Source organism: Fringilla coelebs, assembly GCF_963513975.1.
Source record: "Fringilla coelebs genome assembly, chromosome: 13".
Taxonomy (NCBI): Eukaryota; Metazoa; Chordata; class Aves; order Passeriformes; family Fringillidae; genus Fringilla; species Fringilla coelebs.
In genome coordinates, this window is record NC_140039.1 from 15,887,474 (window position 1) to 15,915,246 (window position 27,773).

Below are 27,773 nucleotides of genomic sequence, written 5' to 3' on the forward strand. Positions count from 1 at the left end.
AAGGCTTGCATCAGTGTGTTCAGAGGAGGGAAGATAAGGGCTCTGCCTGGGAGTGCAGAAAATTCAGATAAGAGGGGTGAGGGGGGCTCACTGCTTCTGCTCTGCTGTGCCTGCAGAGGGATCTGGGGAAATCAGGTCCATGCAGAGCCATGAAAATGTTCAGGTAGCACAGACCCCAGTGAAGTCAGGTCCTTAGGGACTCCTGCTCACCTAAATATCTCATGGAAACAGCAATTTCTCTCTGGTCTGAGATATCCAGGGTAAATGAAGGGCCATTCAGGAGGAACCCATCCACTCTTAGGGATACTCAGATGCTCCCTTTCTATAAGGAAACAGCCAGGCCAGAACATCATCTCTGGGATGTATTTGGGAAAGGGAGGGGATACATTATCTCATTGGCCTGAATGCTCCTCTTCTCTTTCCTCCCCCAGAAAAGCTGCCAAGAGTAAAGATCTCTCAGGAAATAAACTCCCACTCCCTTGTTCTCACCATGTGCAAAGGGGATGATGCACCATCCTGGCATGGCTGGGTAGGCAGGGGACAGCAACACAGCTCCAAACCTACCTGTGCTGCCACAAGAGCTACTTTCAAAAGGGTATTTTGCATTATTATTTTTATAGACATGGAGATCTTCCTCTTGAGTGGAGGCAGACTCAGCTTGGAGGTGGGGGGTGTCAGATACTGCTGTCAAATAGGCTCAGAAACAGACACACATGTATAATACATGCTAGACAGCTTGGCTGACAAATTATTGTTTCTGCTGTCACTTAAATTGTTCCATACGTGATCTTCCCCTCCCATTTCTGTTTCAATCAAACCTGCCTAGGGATGACTCTCCTTCCAGCCCTTCTAATGACTAAACCAGTTTAAAACCCAGTTTGCTCCATTCATGCACTGTGTGTTGGACCCATTTTCCTTTTGAAGTTGTGGACGGCCAAGGGGAGGGAAATGACAGGGATGCTCTTTGCTTCCTGCTCCCTTTTGTACCTGATACGACAGAAATAATTATGATGAAAATTAAAGAACTCAGGGAAAGGTATAATACAGCTCCTGTGTTAGCTTTTGGTCACAAGGTAGGTGGAACAGGGACTGGTATGGGATAGATCTGTGCAGAAGAGCAGCTCGGAATGCAGGGCAGAGCTGTCATTAGGGCTCTGTTCTCCTGGTGAGCTCCATCCCATGTGGGACACCAGCACGTGCAATAGCAGCAGTGATTGTGCCAGTGGCTGCCAGTGGGCAGTCCTTACCACCTGGGAAGAGGAGCTGCAGGTCCACAGCAGTAGCTGTAACCAGGGGATGGGAAATATGGGGATAACTTGTGCCACCAAAGACCATGGAAAGTCTGCATCCAGCTCTGGTCCAGCAATTCTGGATGGGAGTTAGCTGGCAGACAAAACAGTTTTGTGTGTGAAGCCAGGAAAATTTGCTAGTCTTTCCAGGAAAGTGCCCCTGGCTTTTCTATCCTACAAACTGTGCCTCATGTCAGGAAATCACGTCCAAAATACTCACATGCAGGAAGCTCTCAGCATCCCTCATCAGCTCTGACACCCCTGTGCCTCTTACAGTCCAGCCCTGACCATCATCATCAAGGCAGGGGTAGCACCAACAAGAGAGCAGTGGAGTAAGACAGAAAGCAGCTCTCATTTTTATGCTGGACCCATCCATTTCTTCCCTCTGTGATGTCAAGGTGAATTTGGCTGTTGCATACCAAGTCAGTCCCCTCATGGTTCCTCCTGCCAGCAGCCTGTGCAGGTGAATTACAGCTCAACGTGAATCCTGTCTCCATCTAGTACCCTGAAGGTTATAAATGTCTGACTGTTATTAGGAAGTTATTGTCTGAAGCCTTTCAAACAGCAAAAGGAGGGCTTAAAAATACCTCTAAGTGCAACAGCTGCTGAAGGAGTGTGATGGGGACTACACATCTAATTTGCTGCATCTTTCCTCCACCAAGCCTTTTTCTTCCTAGGTAAATGTGCCCCCATGAGGGTCTTTTAGGAGTTCCCAGTGTTTCCGCTCATTCCAGCTCCAAGATTTGCAATTACTGCAGGCAGAAAAGGCTGTGCACAAACCCCAGTTTGAGGTGGGGAGATGGAATTTCAATCTGTGCTGTGCATAACAGGAACCCAGGCCGGGATGAATCATGCTGTGTTACTTCAGTTTTAAATTTTTTTTGCGCTGCGTAGGATTTTCTGGGGCATATTCCATCAGGCACGTAATGGTCAGATTCACTCTGAACGTTTATTACACTGATACTTTGAAGTACACACACTTCAAATGTCACAAATGGCAACAAAGTGGGCTTAGCAACTTAACAAACCCTTCTACAAGTTCTGTAGATCATAGATTTTCTCAGTGCTCTTTATCACAGCCATTTGACTACTACTTTTTTTGTTAGATTTCTCTGTTCTGAGGTATTTTGATTAAAACGGTACTGAGTAATTGCACCTTTTTTCTTTCATCAGTACACTCATTTGTAAATATCCCAGGAATTTTTTTTGTGTCCTCCCACCCAGGAATGCAAATGGCCATTATGTGCTCCCCAAGGTATCTCCAAATAACCCTTCTCCTTTTAACCTTAGGATTTTATTGTGTTAGTTGCTAAGTAACTGAGTAAGATTTATAGCCATCTATTGTTAATTTTGAAGGCGGTCTTCAATTTCCCTGTAAATAGCATTTGGGAGTTGGAGTCCACACCAATAAAAACTTGGAGCCCAGTCCCACTCTGTGGAGAGGAGCACCTGCTATGAAATGCAGAGCCAAGTGGATACATAAAACTTACCCTCTCAAAAAGGGACCTGCCCCTCTCAGGCTGGGCATTGCTGAGGTGCTGGAGGGACCCTGGCCTCTGATGCCAGCATGGCAGAGTGTCACAGGCCCCCTTCCCTCCCTCCTGCTCCTTTCCAACCCCTCTCCTCATCCTTCAGGCTGTTGCTCTCTGAAATGAAATGCCAGTGCTTCAGCTTTTCCCAGGTCTGTATTTCTCTGCTGTCAAGCTCAGGAACCCCTCAGCACAGCTCCCCCAGCCTCTCTGACAAAGGGGTGGGAGATGGCCCCGGTCCCTGTGGTTGCTTAATGCCGTTCAATTTGAGGCTAAACAAAGCAATCAGGTGGGACTCTGCCAATTTGCACACAACATCCTAGTGCTATAGCAACAAGTAACTTTCTACTATCCCCCCTCACTCCCTGGAGCTCTCTTTGGCGGAGCAGAATTATCTGCTTTATGCTGTAAATTCACACTTCTGCCATGCTACTTTGACTTTTCAGGACCATTTATGAAGATAAGGGAAAACAAACCAATTTAGGGTAACTGGCAGAGAGGCAGGTGTCAGGAGGCACGGCAGGAGGTGAGCTGGCAGGAGTGAAGCCATCCTGCCCTTCCCTTGCCACAGCACTGGAAGTGTCACAGATGTCCAGCAATCCCTCACATTAATCATTCATTTGCCACCCTGCAGGTGGAAAGGTCCTTTGACTCATGTTTTTAAAGCTGTTTTATTGTCTCTTTTGATTGGGAGAAAAAGAAAAGTCTTTTACTTACCATTTTACAGGGTTGAAGCCTGCTAATAAATAGGGTAGAGAAATGCCTAGCAAAACCAGGCTGCTGGTGGTAGCTCAGATCATGAGAAATTAGGTAGCTGGTCAAAGGGAAAAATCAGAAAACTGTCTGTGGCCCTGAGAGGCCAGAAATTGTTTCTTTTCTAGACACCAATGCTATCAGGTTTTACACTGGTGCTATTTTTGCCTGCTGGAGCCACCAGTTCTTTAGCCAAGGCAAACAGCCCAGGACAAACCTGCTGTCAAAAGCTTCTGGTTCTCCCAGGTTAAATGCTGCCATACATTTGAGTTCTTGAAAGCCCCAAGCCATTGGGAATGATCAGATGGGAAAATGCCATTAGTGAAATCTGAGTGCCAGTCGTACCTGGAAGGCTTCACATGCCACTTGCACAACGTGGAGGAAAGCTGAAGAGGAGGACACACTCAGGTTATCTTGGGCAACAGCCTCTCTGGGGCAGGCAGGCAGCTCTCAGGGGTTATTCCAGGTGAGCTCTGCCCCAGCACAGGGCACACCCACTGCATTTTTCCACACAGAGCAGGATGAAGCTGTCGGTGTTGACAAGAGCTGTTGAAATGTCTTGAGGACAACTCACTTCAAGCAATTCAGTCAGCAGAATTTAGAAATATCTCTAAAAAGTGGATCTGAAGGGTATCACCTCTCCATTTGCCCTACCTGAATGGAGCAGCAGCTCAGGTGAGAGTCAGCAGAGTGATCTGCAGGGGTTTCCTTAGATCACCTGTACCACTGATCTGGGTTTACTGTCCCCCTGAGACGTGGATTTGAGGAGACATGACATGCTATGGGATACTCTAGGAGGAGAACAGTGAAGGAGAGACAGCAAAATGTTTCGGCAGCTGAGCCCCAGCACAGGTAAGAAGGAAGGCCATTGCCTCGTGCTTCTACAGACAAGGCTCAGACTCACTGTGCTGCTCCTGTGCTGCCAAGAAACAAACCTCCATGGCTGCTGCTGCCCTACATCTCCTTTCAGCAGCTCGTGGTTTGAAATTCTAGGTCTCAGGTGTTTGCCAGTTCAGCTGTGCTGCATTTCCTGAAGCAGGGAAAGGCTGTCACCAGTGTGTACCTGCTTCTTCTAAGCTCTGGCAAGGCATCAGCCTCAGTGGGAAGTGCAGAGCTGCATGCTCCCACCACTACAGACGTGCATCCTGCTCCAAAGGGCTACTCACACCTGGGACCAAGCTGAGAAATTTCATCTGGGAAGTCCAAGCCATGCATGAGGCCACAGCTCCAGCCTCTGGCAGCATCTGGTACCTGCTTGCATCCTCTGCTGCGGGCGGCCTCGCTCCCACCTGCCGGAGGGGGGGCTTGGAGGCACCACCTGTATTTACTGCTACTTGTATTTGCCAGTAACAGCAACTAAACTGGACATGTCTGTTCTTGCCAGCGAGTTTGCAGGGAACCATTCCCATTTCCCTGCTGCCGGCAGCAGGAGCAATGAGAGCGTTTCACAGTCAATGCTCCTTTCTGTGTGGGGCTGAGGAAGGCAGGCAGCGAGCTGTGAATAGCTTCAAAGAGGAAGGTCAGAGGATGGATTAGAAAAGGACAATGCAGAAAAGACCTGATTAATTTAATTGCTCATCTGAAATGTAGGCGCAGACTAAAGAAGGATGAAGAAATTATAAGCATATGAATGGAGCCAAGTAATGATTTTAAGAGAGAATATCAGAGCCCTGCCTCCCCCTGCACCCTCTGCCCCACATACAAAGGGTTTTGTATTCAGAGATTACTCCAGACTTCTGGCTCTTCTCCTTATACTGTCTCTTCAGAAATGGAGAGAGACACTGACTACCAACACATGTTTAATTAGCTGCAGCTTGATCTTGTTGCTGGCGGCTCAGACTGATCATTAGAGCCAGGCATGTGCCAAAATCTGTGAGGAGATGTAATGTGGAAACCATTCTGCTCCCAGAAGAACTGAGGTTTTCCTGGTGGAAATAGATTGATGGGCACGGCCTCAGCCTCTGCATTTCATATCCTGCCTTGAAGGACCTGGATTAGTGTCACAAAGGAGAAATGCATTTCTACCTCCCCTTGCTTAAAACGGTACCTACATCAGATCTTCTTGTACTTACAGTCAACAGATCACATCTCCAAACACTTCAGAACCAATATTTATAACTAGAGAGGGGCAGAAGTAATTTTATGGAAAATTTCACAGGTTGTTTTGTTTTGTTTTTCAATTGGAATAAACAAACAAAAGAAACCTCCCCAGGAAATATAGTATAAAAGGCATTTGGGTTAGGTCAAAATACTATGCTTTTTTTTTTTTCTTCTGAAATCTGTGCCTTATATTTGCTAATGTTAAATAGCAGGAAAATTAAGCCAACTTTGAAGTGGAAACTCAGACTCTTCTGTGAAGGCTGAAAATAACTTCTTAGCATTCTTCATCTCGCTATTGCAAAGAGAGGTCAGAAACTTGTCAGCTAAATCTGCTTCTGGAAAGCTACAATTCCAATTGCCTGGATCACTTCACAGGCGAAAATACTTGGAAAATGTTGGCGTGAGAGTGACAGGCACCACTTTCGGTCATCAGCTTCCTCCTCCTGCTCAATGCAAGCCGGAGCTGCCTCCAGGAATCTGTTCTGCAGAGGGACTCATCCCCTCCCACAATTTGACCAACACTACAAAGGGTTGTGAGTGCTGGATGAACTGAAACACTCTCTTACAACGACCTGGTTGAAAAAGCTCTCCGTTTGAAGAGTTCAGGTGATGGGAGAACTTAAGGCATGGGCTGAGCCACTTCAGCTGTTAATGACGCCTGGGTTGGGTTGAATTCCTGTTCCTTTGCCTGGTAATGGGAGGTGTCTCACCTCAGTGCTCTTCCCCTGACAGAATGCTTTCTTCTGAGTCAGCCCTCAATCATCTGTTTGAGGAATTGTGTTGGAAAGACTCAACAGAACAGGCTTCTCCTGCACTCTTCAGTTTTCAAAGCGTGGCTATGGGGAAAGGAAGGAAAGGAATAAAATGTTCTGATTTAGGATTAATTCCTTGAGACATGCCTTTCCAGCAGCCTTCAACAAAATGTGTTTTATTTTTCTGTAGAAGAAAAATGCCCATCATTGGGGCAGAAGGCCAAAGTGATCAAGCAATCACCTCTGTCTCTGAAGGTGCACAAAGAGACTGAAGAAGAGTGCTGCAATTGTCATAGAACCTCAGCACTAAGCACACAGAACCTAAGTACTGCAAGTGTTAAAATGACCTTTCATTATACAGGGCTGGAAGGTTAAATATGATTCAGGGTCTGTGTATTAATTCCACAGCAGCTCACATTTAAAATCTTTGTAATAATTTATTAAGGATAAATGATAGAAAAGACATTTTTATGAGACTGGTAATTTAAAATAAGAATTGGGCTTTTGAAACACTGCATGTTCTGATTTCTGCATCTGACAGTGTTTCAGACAGCACAAGGGAGGAATCCTCTCTCCTTTGAAAAAATAAAAGCTGGAAAAGGCTGGACCTGCCAGCACTAAGAGATCTGCAGCATTTTCTGAGACAAAGCATGAGAAATATATAAGGGAAGACAGAAATTGCAACTTCACTCTTACCTGCAGTATCTGGGGCAGCAGTGATGTAACACCGGTTGCCCTTCAACACTTGATTGTCATCCTGGGAGGCAGTCCCTACATTTGCTTCCTTTTAAACCAAATTTCTCCTGCCTGAATTTTCTTGTATATTTGATACTATCTTTTCCAATTTAGAAAAGTTGATTTTTGTTTTTTGCATATTTCTTTCCATAACACTAGAAGTGGTGTTGACCAGGCCCATTATCCCAGCTTATCCTTTAAAAACATTTACAAAAGGAACTGCTTGTTTCCCTTATATGCCATGTCAAAGGATGTCCCTGGTCATAGAAGGCAGCACCAGCCAGTTACCAGACATGTCTGAGCAATGCATGGGACATCTCTGAGATGTGCTTATGCATATTATGCACCTTGGACCTGTCCTCTCTGGACAGAAATTTGGGAGCATCAGCCGCTCCAACCAGCAGGATATGAGTGGGTGGTCATGGCCATTCTCCAAGGAGGCCCCTGGTCCACACACTCCAACACAGGTTTGGGGCAGGGCTCCATAAAAATAACATTCTTCACATCCCTCATTCCTTTTGCATGGGACAATCAAACCCACACCTTGGAAATAAACACCAGCACAGAAAAAAATGTTTACCATTAAATGTATTATTCCCTTGTGTACAAAGTATTTTGCCTCTATTGTAGGACACAGGTATTGAAATATGATGGCAAATGCAGCAAGACCATACAGACATGTCATACAGGTATTCTCATTTCCTTTTGAGTATAAGCAGAAAGAAAGGAAACATTGTACAGGAAAGTGCTTGCAAAAAAATACCCCAGTTTGTAGAAAAATAATGGCATTGATATACAAAACCCAGAGTTCTTTCCTGAACAAGAAATGTGTATTGTCTCTGATCCTCGAAATCTGCTCTATTTAATGATGAGCATTAAGGAATGTCAGGATCGGTGCTCTGCCATTTTTTCCCTTATAGTTTATTTTGTATTTTTTTAGGTTCTGCTAGCTCTGTTAATAGCTGCCCTGAAACTATATGGTAGAAATGAATTTGTACAGGTCAAAATAGTATTTCTTTTTATAAATAGCCATTCACTTCATTTCACTTCACTTACAGTGGTAAAGCACCACAATTTCTTTCTGAAGTTCATAGTGCAATTTTCCCTTTTCCCCTACAGAATTTGTACATTAGCAATTATCATTAGAAAATCACTATTCCATTATTACTCCTTTCCCCTTTCCCTTTTTTCTCTTTCTCTTTCCCTTTTTCCTCTTTCCTTCACCAGTTCTCCAGCTCTGGGCTGTACCACAGCCCTGCTTGCCTGTGAGGTGTCTCCCAGCTGACAGGAATGTGTCAATCCCTGATTGTCAGGTTTCACTCCAAAGGCTGAACACAGCCTGGCACACACAGGTTATTAATCCAGGCATTGGATCATTTATCACCATTGATCCAACTCTTTTGTAACACACTGATTACACATCCTTTGGGGAGCTCTGTAAAAGACTCATACAAGATCCCAAGGTTGTGTTTCGTAACTGCTTGCATCCAAAATGGAAAGAGTTATCTGGAGTAGCAGATAAGCCTCTTTGGTTTTCCAAACTGCTGGTAATTTTGTGCTGAAAAGCTTCCTTTCCTTGTACTTTGTGCTCCTGGCTGCCTTGACATAAAAGGTGAAAGGGCAGCACCTTCCTATCACTAAGTTGTGGAGAAAGAGATAAGGGAGACAGTCATAGACTACAACAGTAACCTGATCACATCACCCCCGTTCAGTGTGCTACGAAGCTCTGTGAAAGCGTGGCATGCCACAGGCAGAGGGCTATGTACAGGCAGGAGCCACCACACCTAAGGGACATGGCTCCTCAGTTTGATTAAAAAAAAGCCAACAGCAAATGTCTGGCTGTACACGGGAATGAGGAGAGGCAAGGAGCACAGATGCCTTGCCAGGAAGATCCAAAGCAACGCGGGAGTAGGCGTAAAGCAGCTTGCTTTTGAAGGGGGGGCAGAATCATCTGTAGGTACAGAGTGATCTTGCTGAAAGGAGGCAGTGAAGCCTCCCTTTGCAGATGGTCTGGGAGTGAGTAGGAAGCTGGGGAAATGCTGCAAGTGCCTGCAGGGGAGTACCCTGGCCAAGAGAAGGGGTGGCTTGGCTGGGCGTGCTGTCCCCATCCCTGGGCGTGCTGTCCCCATCCATGAGTGTGCTGTCCCCACAGTCCTCACCAGCCCCATGGGGAGGGAACACCACAGGGATGCTTTTGTCTGCACGCTAGGATTTTGTAACAAAGTCTGTAAGAAACTACATCTCTTCTGAGAACACAGCCCAGGGAAACATATGGCCTGATCAGCCTGTCTGGGATGAGTTAATACCCCGCTTCCAGATGGAGTCAGGAAGCACAGTGGCACATGCAATTAGGAGACAAAGATACATTTTTTTTTAAAAAGTGAGTTCACTTCAGAACCCTAAAAAAAAGGGGCTTGAGCTGAAGATCCATCTGCAGGAATTTTCCTAAACCTGAAACCTGGGGTAGATCTTGATTGATTTGAATTGCCTGACAATTTTTCTGCTTTATCCCCTTCTTCAATGATAAAGGCACTGGATTAACTAAAACTACAGAGCATTAATAAATATCATGTTAGCACCAGACCAGTGCTTTCAGCACTGGCCACAGAGGTCATGTGAAATTAAAAACATACCTAGAAGATAAAGATTGCTAATGCAACTAGCACAGTATTCATTGTCATGTTTTCCTTGAGTGCTATCAGCCTAATCCCTAAAAATAAAAATTTAAGCACATCTTGTCTAATTTCCTTGCATAAAGACAGATTGAAATGCCAAAAATACCCCTATGCAGATTGTGTAGCACCGTGGAGGGCCAAAGCAGCCCATAACTGAAGGAAAATTACTGACTGAAAGTAAACAACTGAATACAGTGACAATTAAGTATCACTTGTCATAATGCTACATATAATGTAGAGTATGCAAAATGCAGTGGTTTGACTGCAGGATTTAACAATAAAAAATAAAAATAGTAAAAGCAGCCTTAATATAATGATTTTACGTACAAAAATATTAAATCAAAATAAATAATCCCAAACATAAATATTATACTGTACATTAGGAATATGCAATCTATATACACATATACACAGATATAAAAGTGGAAGGCAGAGGTATTGCATCACTATCCTTCATCCATCTCTCATCTCCCTTGGCTGCTCCCAGAGAACCTGGAAAACACAGAAAAGGTGCACATTTAGAGTCACCCTGGCCTCTGGAACATGTCACTAGAGAAAGTGGCACAAGAGCAGAGAAAAGGTGGGTGCCAGTAGGGTGGGGAGGTGTTTCCAGGTGACAGTGCTGTATCCACAAGGGTCACTGGGGAAGCAGGGGATCCCACCAGGATGCTGTGTGGGGTGGGTGGCTGTCGCCAATGCACTCCATGTCTTCTTGCAAGCATGGCCTGATCTGCTCCTTCAGGGCATTTTGGGGGAGATTCTCCTTCATGCAGAAGGAGCTGAGAACTCACCACTGCTATAACACCTGAATGTCGAGGCCTGTTCCAGATGATGGAGTGCACTTCCCACAGTAACCACCACATCTTCCTACTACTTTGGTACCATCCTGCAGGCAAAATCAGAAATAACAGCTCAGTAAGAGCTCAGAAATCCCATGCTGTAGAAAGGCCAGATTTGGGTTACTCAAGCCACATTTTTTAGGGTGTATAAGAAAACAAATGATGCCAAAATCAATCTATGAAATCACTGCTGTATTCAAATATACACAAAGGTAATTCTCTTTAGTGCTAGCAGGTCAGATGGTGGACACAAATAGGAAAGGGTAGTTTTGATTTATTAAATTGAAAGCTGCCCAAGGAGAAGGCCATTTGGAGGCTATCTCAAGGATATCTGCTTTCTCCAGTTTGCCCCACAGTGAATAACAGGAATGAGTAGAAAACTTGGCTTATGCAAGAAGAAAACCACTCTGGGTCAGTAACAACTGCCCAGCTCTGCCTGAACATGGGAAGGGCACGGAAAGGGTATTTGCAGGCAATACCAGGAAACATCCACTTGGAAGGGAAAGTCCTGGAGTGGCTCCAGAGACAAGAGAGGAGGAAAAGTGACAGGGTGAGGTGATGTCACATGCTGAGGTGCCAACCCTCCTCCCCTTCCCACAGCTAGTAGGGGTAAGTATGGTGTGGTCCTGAGGTTGACCTGGTCTCCAGGGGAGCCTAGAAAGCAGGGTGCAACTCTGGGCTTGAGTCAGGAGATTAATGCCTCCATCTGGCCTTCCTTATCTCACCTCTGCAGAGTCTTTCTCCTCTTGGACATTAGAATGGACAGACAGTCCTTGAGGGGAATTCAACCCTCAATTACCAGAAAATTGGACTTAAGCACACAACAAGCTTGCACAAAGCACTTATTTTTAAACGAGCTCCACCCTGCCCTTGACATTATTGATCTGTAACTGCAGCAGGCTGCTATCATCTCTTCTCACTACACGGTTCTTTCTTCTGCTCCTGCAGGCAATTACACCCTTGGAACAGCACTTGACAGATGCCACCAGGTGATGGAGGATTTTTGAGCACCCCTGTTCCTTAAAGTTGTTTTAATTTTGCCAGCCATGATGTTTTCTGCAACCCCAAAGTTGACTTCTCTCCTTTTAGAAGGGGAGGATAGAAAAGTACCTGTCTGAACTGACATACAGGGCTGGTCCTCTTCCACCTGTAGTGTGGTCAGATCTGTAGCATGAATTCTATCAAGAGCATCAGCACAGAGGAGATTAATGCTCCCCAGAGCCAGGGGGGAGACTGAAAGCAGTACAAGAGAGGATATTTTGCCAGTTGATGTTTGTTAAATGATGGTGACCTCCTTTGGAGAATTTTAACAGGGGCAATTGGGATGACTCACATGAAATAACAGCCAAAAAAGCAATCCTGGGTTTCTACCATTTCAGATTATGACACAGAAGCAACATAGTGAAGGCACACAGTGACTGCAGGAGGTGTTAACAGGCAGGCAAATTAAGCAGTAAAAGTACAAATTTGGCTGTGATTGTGAAGGGCTGCCTGGCTTACCCTGAGGCTCCAGCCAGGCAGTGACAGGGGATGGTGCCTCTGCAACACTCTGGTGACCTGAGACTTTCCCAAGGAGATAAACCCAGACCAGACCAGCAGGAAGGTCTACATCCTCCATGCTTTCTCAGCCATGTGTTGGGAACAATTCCTACTCAGGGCACTTTCTGGCACCAGACCCTACCTGCAGGTCCAGCTCTGCTCTGCAGCCCTGACCCTGTCCTGCTGCCCTGCCTTGTGATGCACACTCCAAGCTGGACATCTCAGGCAACTGATTAAGGATCTGTCTGCCCCACAGCACTCAGCACTTTCAGCTTCACAGTTAATCAGGCTCACTAATTAATTGCAATAACTCAGATCAAGCTAAACCCGCGAGGGCCTCGCCCCACTACAATTACGTACAACACTTTAATGCCAGATGATCATTTTTTGTTACTCTCTATTGGAAGATGTTGCCTTGAATGACAATGTGGTGATCAGAAACTTCTGATGAGCAGGTATGGCCACAATTAAAGTTACAACTTACTGGGGATTTCTGAATTTCCGACACCGCGTAATTCCCTTGCGAGAGCCACTTGGCTGTTCCCATCAGGGACAGGCCTGTCCCGTACAGGTCTATGCTGAATCGACCCTAAAAAACAACAAGAGCCTGGTTATCCCAAAATGCCATGCTCCAGACTCCCAGCATGCCACGCTGTCACTTTTCTAACAGCATCTTGACAGCAGCGTTTTCCTCATTTTCCATTGCTCTGACCACGATCATTGTACAAATCACAGCATGGCTCACATTAGGAATTTCTTCTCCTTGGTGGCTGCAGAGAAGGAGGGGTCTCAGATTGCTTTTGAACTGCCCTTTTCCCCCAGGTTTTCACTTCTTTACCCTGGTTTTGCACTGCTTCTTCTCTGCCGGCTGAGGGCATTGTTGGCTTTCCCATGGCAAACTGCAGAGCCTGACTGCTCCAGCAGCTATGGGAAGGAATTTCTGGGATGTGCTGCAGCTGCTCTCACTGCTCCCTCCTCAACTGGAGAGGGCACACTTGTCCTTGTTTTCCTGATTTCCCACTGGTTTTTTTCCCCTCCAGACTAGTGAAATAAAAACTACTTCATTTCTTTAAAAGAAATGAAATTAATTCCACTTAATTCCACCCTTGCTCGAAATGAAAAAGACGGATGGAAAATTAAGGACTGTGCCAGCATCCAACACTCAGCCCCCCAGCCCTCCCCTCACCCCTATGGCAGACTCCAGTCCTGCCAATTTCTGGAGCCATGGAGGCATCCTTTGGACACATCCCCAGGCTGACCCACAGCCCAGCATGGCTGTGCAGTACCAGATGGCTGTTAGCTTTGCTCCTTGCACTTGCTGCCTTGGGAATGCTGATTTTCTGTGAGGAGCAAACTGTCTGGGTCAGGTGGATGGATATTAACATTTATGAGCATTCCTGTGGTAAGGAGTCAATCCCCAAACTGCTGAGCTGTGCAGGAAAGTGTCAGCTCTGAAAGCAGGGAGAGAAGGAGATGGAGAGGTTTGCCCTCTGCTGCCTGCTGCTGTGACTCCCTGTTCATGCCCTTTGCCAGTAATGCCCACCCAATACCTTGGACTATCCAAACAGATCACTTACCATCCCCAGCCCCACAAAAAGTAGGTGTGCTGGGAACATGCAGCAAGCCAGCCCTAACACAGTGTTATTTGTCTCCTACAGACTTTTGAAAAGCATCTACTCCCTGCTGCTCTCTCTGCCCAGCATTTCCACCAAGTCCTCTCATGGACTGATCCCCCTGTCTTCAACCTAGTCCTCCTCCCACAGCCTCTTTCTTCCCTTTCTCCTTTACTGGGGCCTTAGGGAATGTCTCTTAGGCAGCCACTGGCCTGATAACATGGAAAATGGAAACTACTTTCTTCCCATTCACAAAGGGAACTTTCTCCATCACTTTCTCCCTCTTCACAAAGGGAAAAGTTTCAGATCGCTGAGATAAGAACGTGCCACTCACTGAAGCTGGGCTGCTTCGATCAGCAGTAATTAATAGAGGGCCTGAACATAACAAATGGCACCAATTCCTGTTAAATGCTCTTGTCAAATACCTGCGGGCATTTGGCAGCGCTGTAGCAGTCCCCAGCAGTGGCATAAGGAACAGGTCGTCCATCATGTGTCTGTGCAAACTGTAAATCCGTTGCTGTGAAGAAGAGTTGGTGAATAACATGGAAAGGAAGATGCAGGGAGAGAGACAAAATAAATATAAACATACTCTTTGCTAATGTTTAAATTCATCAAAGCTGGCTTCCTACATTAATGTAGGAAGTCAAGATTCTATATTTTTATGATATTAAGATTACTATATTTTTTAATATTAAATATCCTGATTCATCCCACATGTGATTCCCAGCACATGGGCACTGAATTTAACAGGACACTTACACTCAGTATTTACAGCTCAGTTTAAATCTGTTGGTGATTGAGGAACAAGGTATAAATAACAACAAAACTCAGACCCTTAACTTGGGGTTTATTTCGCTATCAAAAAATTCCCCACTTTCAAAAAGGCCACAGCACCTTCTAAGTCTCTCTTTTAAACAAAAGCAAACAACATCTCTGCTCTCCTGGCTGCCCCAGCCCAGGGGTCGGGTTTTCAAAGGGAATTGGAGTATTTTGCTCTGGAGGGATCTGAAGTAACTGAGACTCATTTAGATGGGGATGTGAGATAGCTCCTGCCTGACAGAGGTAGGTGCCCAGCTCCTTTTGAAATTCAAAGGGAGCTGGTATCAAATTCCCAGAGGGTGGTTCCTTTGAGATCTTTACCTAGAAGCTTTTACAGATTATTAGTTGCTTTTTACAGATTGATAGACTGGGAGGTCTTGAAAATTAAGTGATAAAACCCACTTATCAGATAAGGAGTCGTTTTACAGGGAAGGATTTTGATTTGCTAAAAAACCACTTAGCTATTTACTGAATGAACTCCCAACAATATGTTGTATTTTTAAAACACTTGCTGAAAACTGATAGCAGTGGAGTCAGGGGACTGAAACCATAACCCCATGGAATGCTACAGAGTCTCTGGTGGTGGGATGGGCTCCCAGCTCACAGGAATGACAAAAGAGAGTGTGTTACTCTTTTTGCACAGCTATATTCTCTTTCTCCATTGCAAATCCAAGTCCCCAGCCCTCAACACAAATTATTTCCCTGTGGTCTGGCTCTTCTGAGAGACTTCTCTGCCCTGGCCACTGGGAATAGCATCCCCACCCCAGTGGAGACCCAGGCCCTGGGATCTCCTGACACCTCTGAGTAAAGTGGAGGGGGGTGGGGGAGTGGGGTAGCTCCTCCCTGGTCAGGCTTTGTGTCTGAGTCCATTCTGAAAAGAGGGGACCAAATGAAATAAAATAAAATCCTTCACAAAATGCACTGGGCTGCTGGGAGCATGCAAATACTCATTCTGCAGAGCAGATACAACAGGAATTGCCTTAGTATTTTCCTGTTTTACAGGGAAACATGAGCATCTCTGATGCACTCAGTTTCCCAGTGTAAAGCAGCAAACAGGTGACCAAGCCTAAAAGCAGTTTTTAACAGGAATAATGCTCAAGAATATTGCTCACTAGAGTACTACTGCTTGCTTGTAGTTACAGCTATATTTGTGTAAAATAAACATTTTTTTTTAATGGCAAGGCCCTGTTTTTACTCACTTATTATTTGCATAGTGTTCAGGTCCAGCCTTACTTTGCTGAAGGTGGAAAACCCAGCTGCTGTGTAATCTTTCCTACACTGGCAGTCTTCTCGTCTGCTCCCGTTATACGGACACTCGGTCGGGTTATGCAATCTAAATCAAAAGAAAACCCTTTCTACTCATGACCAGGAAATATTGCCATGGAAAACAAAAACACTGTGAGGTTCATGATCACAGGATTTCTTACCTGTATCCATACACCTCTGAGAAATTCTCTGCATCCCCGTTTACAAGGGTCACATACTCCTTCGGGCTATCAGTCTGCATCCCAGAGCAATACACCTAAGAGAGAGAAGCCAGAATTGTGTCATGTGCAAAGGCATCACTGAGACAACCAAAAGCAGAAAATCCAAGAGTGGAAGTGAAGACCACAGGCAGGGTCCTCTTGAACCTTCAGAAAAACCATGAAGTATCATTCTGTTGCTGAAATGCACCTTTAATGTCTTTCCTTTGACTTGCAGGAAATATTCACCATCTTCAGTGACACCTTCAAGATTTTTAACATCTTTGCAACTCCTTGGCAAGTCACCTGAAACAAAACAGAAATATTTGTAGTCACTATACATCAAAATTTATTTTGGAACACTCTGAGGCTTCCAAAGCATCAAAACATCTTTTTCATTTTTAACAGCTTTCCCTGAAGTGTCTTAGTGCTTACTTGGATGGCTCCCAATGCTTGGAAATACTGCAGATCTCCAGGAGTTTGAGGGGAAAAGATGCTGAAGCCATGAGAAAGGCAAAAGAAGGTGTAAATCTGCAGACTTACAGTCATGGACATTGTGACATGTCCTCCTCTCTTCAGGTTTCAGGTCCACATGGCACAAGCTGCTGACTTGGTCGTCGTTGGTCAAACACTGCACTGAGCGGTGCATGACCCCAACTCCGCAGGTGACAGAGCACTGTGGGACACAAGACAGAGATTCCTGCTTTATCTCAAGGGTTTATGGGCTCCAGAAGAAAGAACAGAGACAGATGGATTCCCTTGTATCAAGAGACAGCAGCAAAGACTTCAATCCTGTGAAGTGTTCAAGCACAGGCTTAATTTTAATCAAATGAGTAGTCCCTTCGGTAATTAATCCCTTCCTTATTATCATTGATTACTTCAAGACTACCATACTTTGCTCAGTGTTTGCACACTTTGCTGGATGAGGCAGTTGGTTAAAGAGAACCATGTGTTCAAGTGAAATTGCTTATTTTTCATATTAGGAAGATTGCTGTTTTCCATGCAAATTGCACCAAAAAAAAAATGGACCCTCAAAATCTTCTCTCCCCTCACCTGCTGGGAAAATGGCTACATCTGTGCAAACACTGGGTCATCCTCAAACCATCCAGTCTAAGGGCAATCCTAAGGCTGAAATTGAACAAATTGCTGGAGGTACCAAGCAGCAGAGCATCCAGCTACTGAGTGTGGGCTGTGGGAGGTGGGAGCACCTTGCTCCTCCATCCACCACTTGTTCTTTCAAGTACTTGAGAAATGAAAATCAGCTCTTTCTACAGCTACCAGGTTAGGCTGTAAAGAAAATGAAGCTGCTCATCCATTTAGAAATTATTATTCTAAAGGAATACACCATGAAGAAGATGGTCTTCAACGGCTCATGGTATTCACAGCTTGAACATTTGCTCTTTATCAAGTCCAGTTCCATAAAATTTAGCTGAAATGCTGAATGGGACTCTCTGTCCATCAAAGGTGATGGCATTTTACATTAAATCCCTTTCAAAATCACAGCTGACAAGGGTCATGGCACTTGGTGGTCACTGGGACATTCAGCAGCCCAAAGTGAGGAGAAAGGTCTTGCTCCCTGAAATGAGTGCTCATTGCAGTGAAGTTGGATTAATGAGTTGGGCATTTTACACTTAAATTCTGAGGGAAAATACCAATTAATTGAGGCTGAGCTCTTTGCTATAACTGCTCTGTGCTGACTCACAGGGAGGATCTGAAGCTTCCTATGGGGCAGGAGGAACTAAGGTTTCAAATGGCTTTGCCAGTTACCGTGACAACTTCTACTACGTTTTACTTGGCTTGACACTCATCACCTTGTAAAGGTTTGACAAATTCCTACAAATGCCTGAGCTGGGTTAATAAATCAAGTTTATGGGAGAAACATCACATTTCAAAGAATGTCAGAAGCCCTAAGAAGTGAAATGTTATCACCTTAACTAAAATTTGATCTTGTAGTTCAGGTCCCAGAAGAGGCTCCACACAAATAACTTTAGCAGAAAGGCCAGGTTCTTTCCCCTGACCTGTCCCAGCATTTGTAAGGAGGGGGAGGAAAAAACAAGAAAAAAATCGTTTTAAAGCTTGAATGACCAGTGTTTCAGCCTAATGCTGGCTCCCAAGTCTTCCTCAAACGTGTGGCCAAGCGGGATCAACTGCAGTTGCTAGGGACCACCAATCCTTCTAGCACAAGGCTTTCAAACCCTTGTTTTCTGCAATGACCCCACTCTCAGACTAAGCACTCAGCATGGCTATCAACACGGCCCCAAATGTTGGCTACACCCCAATTTTCATGAATGACTCTACTTGTAGCTGCTGGGATTCCCCTATATGAAGGGGAAGTATGAAGCCCTACACATACAAGGGCTACAGTCTGAAGTATGGAGCCCTACACACACCAGGCCTGCTGCTGCACCAGAGTATTCCATGCATTAATTTAAGCATCTCTAAAACACTCCCCTGCCAAACCTTCACTCTGTGTCTAAAAAAATAACCCCAGGTCGTTCCAGCCTTTTTGGCCAAAAAAAGAAGTTTGCCCGACTTACGCTTCCCCAGTTTCCGACGCGCCAGGAGGCGGAGATGGGGCACTCTCCGAGGTAGCAGGGCTGGATGTTGGGGGGCTGTGTGCCAGGACAGTTGACCATGTTCTGGTAGCCATACTCGTAGTGGTCCTTCCCGGTGTAGATCTCACTGCAGGACACGAGGCGCTGCCTGTATCCCTTCCCGCACGTGACGGAGCACTGCGGGCACAGCAAGGACCGGTGAGCACCACGTGCTTCAGGAGGGCTGCCCAAAATGGGAGGGGAGGAAACCAGGCCTGACGGCTTCTAACACAGGAAACTCATTCAAGGGATCACTGGTATCTATTTAAGCCAGTCATGAATAGTGTAAGTGGCTACTACAAGCCTGACACTATCTTTGAGCACCCAGTTCCTCTTTGGGCTGCTCCAGGATCTACAGCTGCTCCAGGACTCCCTGCTCCACGCTGGCTCCTGGCCACGTGTTATTTCTTCCCAAGCACAAAGAAAGGAGCAGAAGATCCATGGGAATTCAGACATGGGATACAGAGAGAATAGAAAGTGCTCAAAGTTGACCCTGAATTGCAGGTACTTGTCAGCAACTAGAAGAAGAGAACCAGAAGAACCAGCAACCAGAAGAATGAGAAATTCTTCTTTGTAATTAGAGGATAAACAGCACTTCTGCCTTCCTCAAAGGGCTGAGTGGGACCTGGGAGAGCCAAACTCTGTAACTCTCTTCACCTCTCTGTCTTCATGGGCCTGAGTGCTCCCAGGTGGTCTCCAATGCATTGGGGGTGGGTAGAGGCAAGGAGCAGCCAGAGCTCCAGCCTGACAGGCACCTCAATATTTCTCTTAAGAAACCACTCAGCAGACCAGGCTGCTCTGAGATATTCTCATGTCTCCACATTTCTCCCTCCTTGCACTATCTCAGGTGGCTTGGCTCTCCTTCCCCTCAGTCCTGCCATGTTTTCTTTTTTTCCCTTTTCTTGTTCTTTCTCTTTAATCAGTGCTGTGTCAGCAGCTGCCTTGTCATTTCCCTCTGCTGTTTCTCCAACTGGAAAGTAATCCTTCACTGGCTGCAGAAGGAAACAGGCTGAGATTAGCCCGTGTCCTCCCGCATGCGGCGCCCGCTGCAAGGAAAACTCATCTATTTTCCCTGCCTCCCAGCTGTGAGGGTGAATGTCCTGCCTTCCCTCCCTCTGGGTCCTTGCCCCTGCAAAGACAGCACTGAGGAAGGATGTGCCCCCATGGTCACCTCCAGGCTTGCCTCTCCCCATGATGCACATCTGGACCCTCACACAACTCACAGGGCCCCAGAGCCCCCAGGGAGTAGATGGGAATAAAACCAATTAATTAAATAAATGAAATAAACCAGCAGAAAACCAAAGAGGGTGCCTGCTGAATGCACTGTGCTTTGGAAGAAAATTGCCTCCAGATAATATTAGCTAGGACCCTGAGCAAGCTGCTTTTAGTCTTTAATATCCTGGTTGTCTCCCACAGCACAGCTCCTTTCTATCCAACAGGGAGACTGCACATCGAAATAAACCGAAAAATAAGAATTAAAACCCAGAGCGCTGCCTCGCCACTGTTGACTGATTTGGGTTGCAATTCCTCAGCAGGGGCAGTGTGAGGAGGAGGAGAGGGATGCAGGGATGGGGATGGGCCTCACCTCTGACCACTCTCCCGTGATCCAGATGTACTCGCAGGGCGGCAGCGCGCAGCTCTGCACCTCGGGCGGGCGCTTGCTGGCCTCGCAGTGGCCGCTGCTCTGCAGCTGCTCCTTCTCATCCACGCAGAACACCTCGCGGAACCGCGACGCCTCCCCGCACGTCTTCGTGCACTGTGTGCAACAAACAACAGTTCAGGCAGCCCTGAGGGACTCCAGGGAATGAGCCCACACCCAGAGCGAGCCCTCCTCCCAGTAACCCCTGTAAGCTGGCACTGGTATCACCTGGGGGATTATTTTCCACCAGGACCCTGCTGTGCCACATGCTGCTGCCTGTGCAAACTGCTCCTGACCTCTGGAGGTACTGACCCACATCCCCAGGAGAGGAGAAACCAAGGAAGCAGGTACTGGGATGGGGCAGACGTGGGGTCCAGCTGTGGTAGGATCAAAATATGCAGGATAGGGCCAAGCCCCGTTATTTCAGCCCCTAGTGAATACAGCTGTTTGGAGAATGACAACTCAACCATCCCCCTTGCAAAATTCACACTGCTGCACCGCTGGCTGTGGCTGGTGTGGGGGGTGCTCCTTCCCCAGCTCTCTGCTTTGGCATGGGGCACACATAATCATGCAATCATCATAGAGTAGTTTGGGTGAAAAAGACCTTAGAGATCATCTCATTCCAACCCCCTGCCAAGGGCAGGGACACCTTCCATTAGAGCAGGTTGCTCAGAGCTTCACCCAGCCTGGCCTTGAACACAACTCTACAACCACTGCAGTGGAGGCAGCCCTGCAGGTTTATTCTCTTTTAAACACTGCCCTGCCTGATATTAAGAGCAACCCATGCCAGACAAGTACAACTGCTCCCCAGGTCCTTCTGGAGATTTCAAGGACTCAGTTCTTTCTCTCCTTGTCACAGAAAAACGAGCCTGACTGTGAGGCTGTGTTCCTGGGAGCGAGGCTGTCCTTGGAGAGTATCTTAGAAAAACACATAAAACAAAATAAATCAGTGTAAGAGCAGCTGCCTAGATAAAACCCTATTTTCTTTTAGTTATTGCCTGTAATGGACTTCTAACACTTTCAACTAACTGGATTAACGAGGAGAAAAATGCATGAAAATAATCATTCTATAGAACATGTAGGAAATGTCTTCCCCTTAAGGAAAAGGATAAAACATCCAATCAGACTATCCCTATCTGTACAGAAACACCACTTGAAGTTACCTAGGCTTGGAACACTGTGCCAGTTTAATCTAGTTAGAGTCTTACCCTCCAAACATAATTTCCAGCCTCCCTGAAGCAACTCCTGTTCTCCTGGCTGGCCAACAATTAGGAAGATATTAGTGGGTTCAGCTAATTGCAAAATGCAGGCACTGTCATGGCCCTGTTACTGTAATTGGCTGTCAGAACCAGGATTGTAAGTTATTTGAGAATATTGAAAAATCAGAACAGTCTGTGGCAGCAGCAGCAAACCAGGAGAGCAGCAGTGAGTACAACATCATGTTGGGTGTAAATATTTAAAACTGGGGCAAAGTGGAAAGGGATGGGGAAGGAGAGGCAGCTCCACAAAACAGCATTTATTCCAAAGGAATAACTGAGGAGCTCTTAGGCAACAGTCAACATTGCAAAATCTGCAGTCTGCCAGAAGACCCCAAGGGCTTTGTGTGCTTTCAACCTTATTTACTCTCTTGCTTTGAGTCCTTGGAGTGGAAGCTCCTTCTAGGTCTGTGCTGAAACATGGCAATCCTACAGGGGTTGGAGGAATTTGCTGGAGTGTGATTTCCCCAGAAAGCAAACAAAGTGAGCTATATTTGCCCATCTCTGATTATCTCCCTATTACATAAGTAAAAACTGAAAGGGGGTCGTTGTGTGTGAATATGGCACCACTACAGCTCCATCATCAGGGAGCTTCCCTGACAGCTCTCCAGGCACCTTTTGGGGCAGCCTGAGCACCAACCTTCCTGCTCAGTGGGAGTGGGGTCACAGGATGCTCAAAGCTTCCCTCCTCTCTGCTTGGGCATTTTCCAGCCCAGCAAGGGGTCAACAATAAAGAGTGAATTGTTCCATGGTCCCTCACAGCCAAAGGAGGCACCTTGAAAGGAGGGGGAGGAACCAAGCCCAATTTTGTCTCATCTCCTTAAGGTATATTACAGACTAAATTTGCAAAGTACATTGGCTCATGCTTCACTTTAAGAGGGTGAACCATGTCTGTGCCATCAAGGCATCTTCTAACAGTGGCAGTGAAGAGCTATCACATCAAAAGCCCATCCTTGTTTAAAATCATTACTTGCTGATGAAAGACTGACACTCCCAAGCACAGGCCAGCCTGGTATGGATTTGTCTGCAAATAACAGTTGTGTGGCCAAATAAACCTGAGCCAGCTCTCTGCATTTTGTCATCATCAGAAACTGAAAGTTTGGTTATTTGTATTTTTAAGGGTAACTGGCAATTTAAATAATCCCACTGAAATATTAAATGAGGCTCAAAGACAGTGATACCATCATAAACTAAGTCAAAGAGAAACACTGCAGAGTTCCAATCAGCCACCCCAAAGTTATAAAACATTATTCATGTAGAAAGCAGAGAGTTCAGCTAGCATGGAAAGGCTATTTTTCCTTTTAATGCAGTGACAGATTTTTCATGAATTCTCATGTTCAAGACTGATTTAAATCTCATGGAAAACAGTGGGGCCAGGCTATAACAGCTATTGATAGCAAAATCTGAAAACAGGTCAGGCATTTGACAATATTTGTCTCTTTTGCCTCATCTCCCAAATTCTGAACTATTTTCCTGGCAGATCAAATTAAGGATAATTTCAAGCACTTCTGAAACTGCTTTAGAAGAGCAATAATAATAATTAAAAGAACCCCAAAGGCATTGCTTTGCAAAAGCATTGATTTTTTTCTTCTTTTTTTAAAATAACAATCTAACGCAGAGATGAAATGTACCCCCCCTGCCATGAATGCTTGAAACATGCCTTGGGTAACTCTGCAATTCAAATCAGGCAAGGATGGCACAATTTCTCCCCAAAAGACAAATGTCAAAGATTCAGAAGCTGCATGGCAGCTTTCAGAGCCGTGCATTGTCCTTCCACAGAGGCTCATATTAAAGAAAAAAAAAACTTACTTTCTCCCAATTTTCTCTTTTTCTTTGTGACTCTAGTCTGAGTTTTATTTTGACATTAGCAAGGCTCTTTCTATTGACTTTCTTCTCCCTGGTGAGGGCACTGAGAACAGGTGATTAATGGTGATACACCAACAGAGCAGTAAATGGTTTCCAGTAAGTTTCATATTCCTTCTCATTGTCAAGACCAACACTTTTTCTTCTAAACAACACAAGTACAACAACAAAAAGGAACAATTAAAAAACCCCAAACCCTCTTGAGAGATTCCCTTTAAAGATAAGAAATCAAGAACAAGACAGCACTGAGATGTTATTTATATCCTGCCTTCCATGTCCATTAGGGTTCATTGCTGCTCCCTGCTCAGAGAATACCAATGCAATCTGTGCCTCCTCATGGACACTGCCTATGGCTGGGGGGGAGGTTCTATTCTCTTTTTTTCACTGTGTGCACCAGAACAAAGTAAGAAGTGCTTGGAAGAAATGCTTGGAATCAGCCCAAGGGGCAAGCTCACATTGCTCCTGCATTTTCCTGTTCATGGTTACTTATGAATACTTATGAGGGTGAGGAAACCTCCAGTCCATCCTCTTAGTAAAGCTCCCTTGGGGAAAAAAACAAATTTCCACAATATGTTCCAACTTTGCCCAGTGCAATGGGGAGTTCTGGGAAACTTCAGAAAACATCAGTATTTGTATCCTATCAGGGGCTCCGAGGGGTGGGGGCAGGCGCCTCTCCAAACTGTTTTGAGAAGTTGCAAAAATAAGGGAGAGACGGTAAAACTTTGTTAAAAGTTGGACTTGATGATTTTGGAAGTCTTTTCCAACTTAATGATTCTAAGATTCTATGAAAGGATGGGGCAGAAGCTGTTTCTTTCCAGGGCTGATTACAGCCCTAGGTAAGGACTGGCACTACGTGCTGTTTGGTGACCTCTTTGCTGCCTTTAAATTTATTAGCTGAAGAAGTTAATGGGCTCTGTAAAACTAAAACTAAACCTGCAATGAAGCTGCTGGAGCCCCCTCAGCTGTTCCTACATTTCCTTTTCAGATGTTTCCATGTGGTATCACTGTGTGACCCGCCTGGCTTTGCCTCCTGCTGCTTCCCACCACATTTCCCTCTGTACTGGGAAGCAGCTGGGAAAGGGCACAGCCCCCTCTGGCCTCCTGCACTCGTGGCTGGGTTACACAGGATTATAAACCCAATTTCCCAGCACTGCTGAAATTGGGGAAATGAAGATAAACTTGTGTGTCCTGTTCCCGTCAGGCTGAGGTACCACATGCAGGGGCTAAAAATGGAAAAAAAACAGAATGAAAAGAATAATCTTGGTGTCTGGTCTGAACTGCCTCTGCCAAAAACTTCTGTGCATCTGAAGGCTGACACAGCACCCTCTTGGCAGTGCATGGGGGGGCTCCTCCTGCTCAGAATCCACTCGTCCTCCTACCTCCCACCAGCCCTGAGGCCACTCATGCCCACACTGCAGGAGAGTTGGAGTCACTCCCTAACTGGAGCAGCAGCTTTATCCCCAGTTTCAGTCTCGGGAGCTGTTTTTGATGGGAACTGATCCTGGTCACACAGAAAAGCATCCTCTCCCCCAGAAGACTTGATCTCAGCACTGCTCATGGTTTGATAAAAGAGCACAGACTGGGAGTGAAAGGATAGGGATGTCAGATGGAGCCGGGGTAATGGGGCAGGAAGGAGGGATTTACCACTGCTCCCTAACTCCTCCAGGCACTGGGCTCAGGCTGGAGCAGCACAGCAGGGCTCTGTCTCCTGGAAGAGACCCAAATCCTACCCAAGACCTGCTCAGTATTTGCATAGGTGCCAGCCAAACACAGGCCAGCATAAGCAATAAATTAACCCTACAGAGGCATTTCTCTGCTCCCTCTTTCAGCCAGCAGGCATGAACCTTCCCTCTACCTCTTTTGGTTTTTTTTCTTTTTTTGCAACCCCAGGTTGCAACCCGGACACCCTGACCCTCCAGCAGTGCTCCCAGCATCACGGCATCGAGCATCACAGCACGCCTGAGAGCACAGAGCTGTGAGCTGGGGGAAGGAAGGGAAGGGAAAGGGGAAAGGGGAAAGAGGAAAGGGGAAAGGGGAAAGGGGAAAGGGGAAAGGGGAAAGGGGAAAGGGGAAGGGGGAAGGGGAAGGGGGAAGGGGAAGGGGAAGGGGAAGGGGAAGGGGAAGGGAAAGGGAAAGGGAAAGGGAAAGGGAAAGGGAAAGGGAAAGGGAAAGGGAAAGGGAAAGGGAAAGGGAAAGGGAAAGGGAAAGGGAAAGGGAAAGGAAGGGAAGAAGGAAGGAAGGAAGGAAAGGAGGGAGGGAGGAAGGAAAGGAGGAAGGAAAGGAGGAAGGAAAGGAGGAAGGAAAGGAGGAAGGAAAGGAGGAAGGAAAGGAGGAAGGAAAGGAGGGAGGAAGGAAGGATGGAAGGGAGGGAGGGAGGAAGGAAGGAATGGAGGGAGGAAGGAAGGAATGGAGAGAGGAAGGAAGGAAGGGGGGTCCCCGCCGTTCTTACCGCCTGCCATTCCCCGGCCGCCCAGCGGTGCGTGGGGCACGGGGGGAGGTGACAGTCCCTCTGCGGAGGTGGCCGGCCGGCCGGGTCACACTCGGGCTCCTGGGCCGCCTTGGGGCCGCTGCCGTGGCACTGCACGGAGCGGCGCTGGACGCCGCGGCCGCAGGACACGGAGCACTGCAGAGAGGGACACAAGGTGAGTGCAGCTCCATCACAGCCACCGCGCCGAGTGCAGGGGGTCGCTCTCTGCTCTGGGCTCCGCGGCATCGGTAGCGATGATGAAAGATTCTCTTTTGTAATAAGATTCTCTTTGATAATATATACTAATGATGTTTCTGGCAAAAAAACTAACATTTCTGGGATTTGAAAAAAAGGTAGCGATGCTCTATCAAACTTCCAAGTGAGGCTTTTCATTGTGCAAGGGAAAACTGGGAATCTGAAGCCAGTGTGAATATTTGTCATTGGCTTCAGTGGGGTCCGGACTTCCTGGACAGGATTTTTAATGAAAAATCTGTTTTTATTGCAAAATAGCATCTCTGCTAAACCACCCCGACGTGCCAGAGGCGGCCAGGCTCTGAGATTTGCTCTGAGTATTGTTTCTCAGGCACCGGTTCAAAAAAGTAATAGTTCAAAATACATCAAATGGCACAAACAGAGTGGGCTTTAATGAAAAGCAAACTTGGATTCTATAGAAGAAAGTGTGTAGCTGCAGAGAGGGAAAGGTGTGATACAGCTGGGATTTCTTTCAGCATGCATCTAAACATGCACATACACCAAGGCAGGGAATACAGTTAGTTTTTAAAAACAAATGTCTTTTTGAAATGAACTGCATTTCACATTTCCTTCATTACACTGTGGGCACATTTCTCCCAACTTCAAGGCACAGCAACAAATGCCTGAATTTTTCTGTTTCTCAGACATCTTTAAATTATTATCTATATTGCAATATTATTAACAGCTTATTTTTTCCTTCACGCAACATTTCTTAGTGTTGTGACTGCACACTAACATCTTTAGCAGTATTTAATATTCCCCTGGAACAGATTCCTCCTGGCTAGACCTTAAAGTATGCTAGAAAGATTTGGAGCAAAGAGAATTTGCATTTATAGAAGAAAGTGCATAAAAATTAAAGGTATGTATTTAAACCGCAGCTGAATTAACAAGTAATATTAGTTATTTATAACAACGAATATTACTTATTAATATATCAGGAACTAAGAAAATAAGTTAACAGCCTGTTATTGCAAGGTCCACTAAAATGAGCCTTCTTAAGGCAGGGAATTGAGTGGTGCCTAATGGGGAAGCAATTCCCTCTTCTGTATTCCTCCATAATGCTCTTTGCTTTACTATCCAAATGCCCCATAAAGCCAAGAAAACCAGAGAAAAGCTGACTGTGACCATTTGTCTGGCTTCAGATATTCGGAGGAGGGTGGGAGTATTTTTGTGTAGCTTTTGAAAGCAGCACTGGGATTTCTGTCACTAGTGATGCAAATGCTTCCCATATGCTGCTGCTTCCCTGGGATTAACAGTGCTCTTTGTCCTATACATTCCATAGGGGACTCTCAAACTGAATAAAGGCACAAACTTGGAGAAACATACACACCAGGATGCCTGCCATGCTCTAAGATATCTTTTATCACCAACATGAAAAGTCCAGGTATGGATAAAAGAGCACAAGTGTCACCATGGCTTTTTCACGGGGGGCTGCACTGTGTGTGTGTGTGTGACCTGGGTTTGGGGAGAGGATGGTCCCTGCACTGTGCCAGAAACTCCACCTGATGCTCTGCCTGTGTTTTCATAACAGGGCTGGATTTCAGCCTGTAGCTGAAATATGCAAGTACCAGACAGCAGAATAAATATTGGTGTTTT

The 27,773-nt window shown here is 46.0% G+C and overlaps 1 protein-coding gene across 6 annotated transcripts in view; it reads right to left on the reverse strand.

Annotated features, from left to right (window-relative positions):
* Nucleotides 1–7,761: 7,761 nt before the first annotated feature.
* ADAMTS9 (ADAM metallopeptidase with thrombospondin type 1 motif 9) overlaps nt 7,762–27,773 on the reverse strand; it is a 65,329-nt gene continuing 45,317 nt past the window's right edge. For 5 of the 6 annotated variants that reach the window (XM_084214596.1, XM_084214597.1, XM_084214599.1 and 2 more), the window contains 11 exons: nt 25,908–26,081; nt 20,286–20,456; nt 18,644–18,838; nt 16,650–16,782; nt 16,318–16,412; nt 16,071–16,165; nt 15,843–15,976; nt 14,250–14,341; nt 12,696–12,800; nt 10,625–10,719; nt 7,762–10,325 (listed from right to left, as the gene is read on the reverse strand). In XM_084214596.1, coding sequence (XP_084070722.1) covers nt 10,630–10,719; nt 12,696–12,800; nt 14,250–14,341; nt 15,843–15,976; nt 16,071–16,165; nt 16,318–16,412; nt 16,650–16,782; nt 18,644–18,838; nt 20,286–20,456; nt 25,908–26,081 — 1,284 coding nt within the window. In that variant the 3' untranslated portion in view covers nt 7,762–10,325; nt 10,625–10,629. Of the gene's footprint in view, nt 10,326–10,624; nt 10,720–12,695; nt 12,801–14,249; nt 14,342–15,842; nt 15,977–16,070; nt 16,166–16,317; nt 16,413–16,649; nt 16,783–18,643; nt 18,839–20,285; nt 20,457–25,907; nt 26,082–27,773 lie in introns of those variants that run through there. The other variant, XR_014616490.1, reaches the window with a different exon arrangement.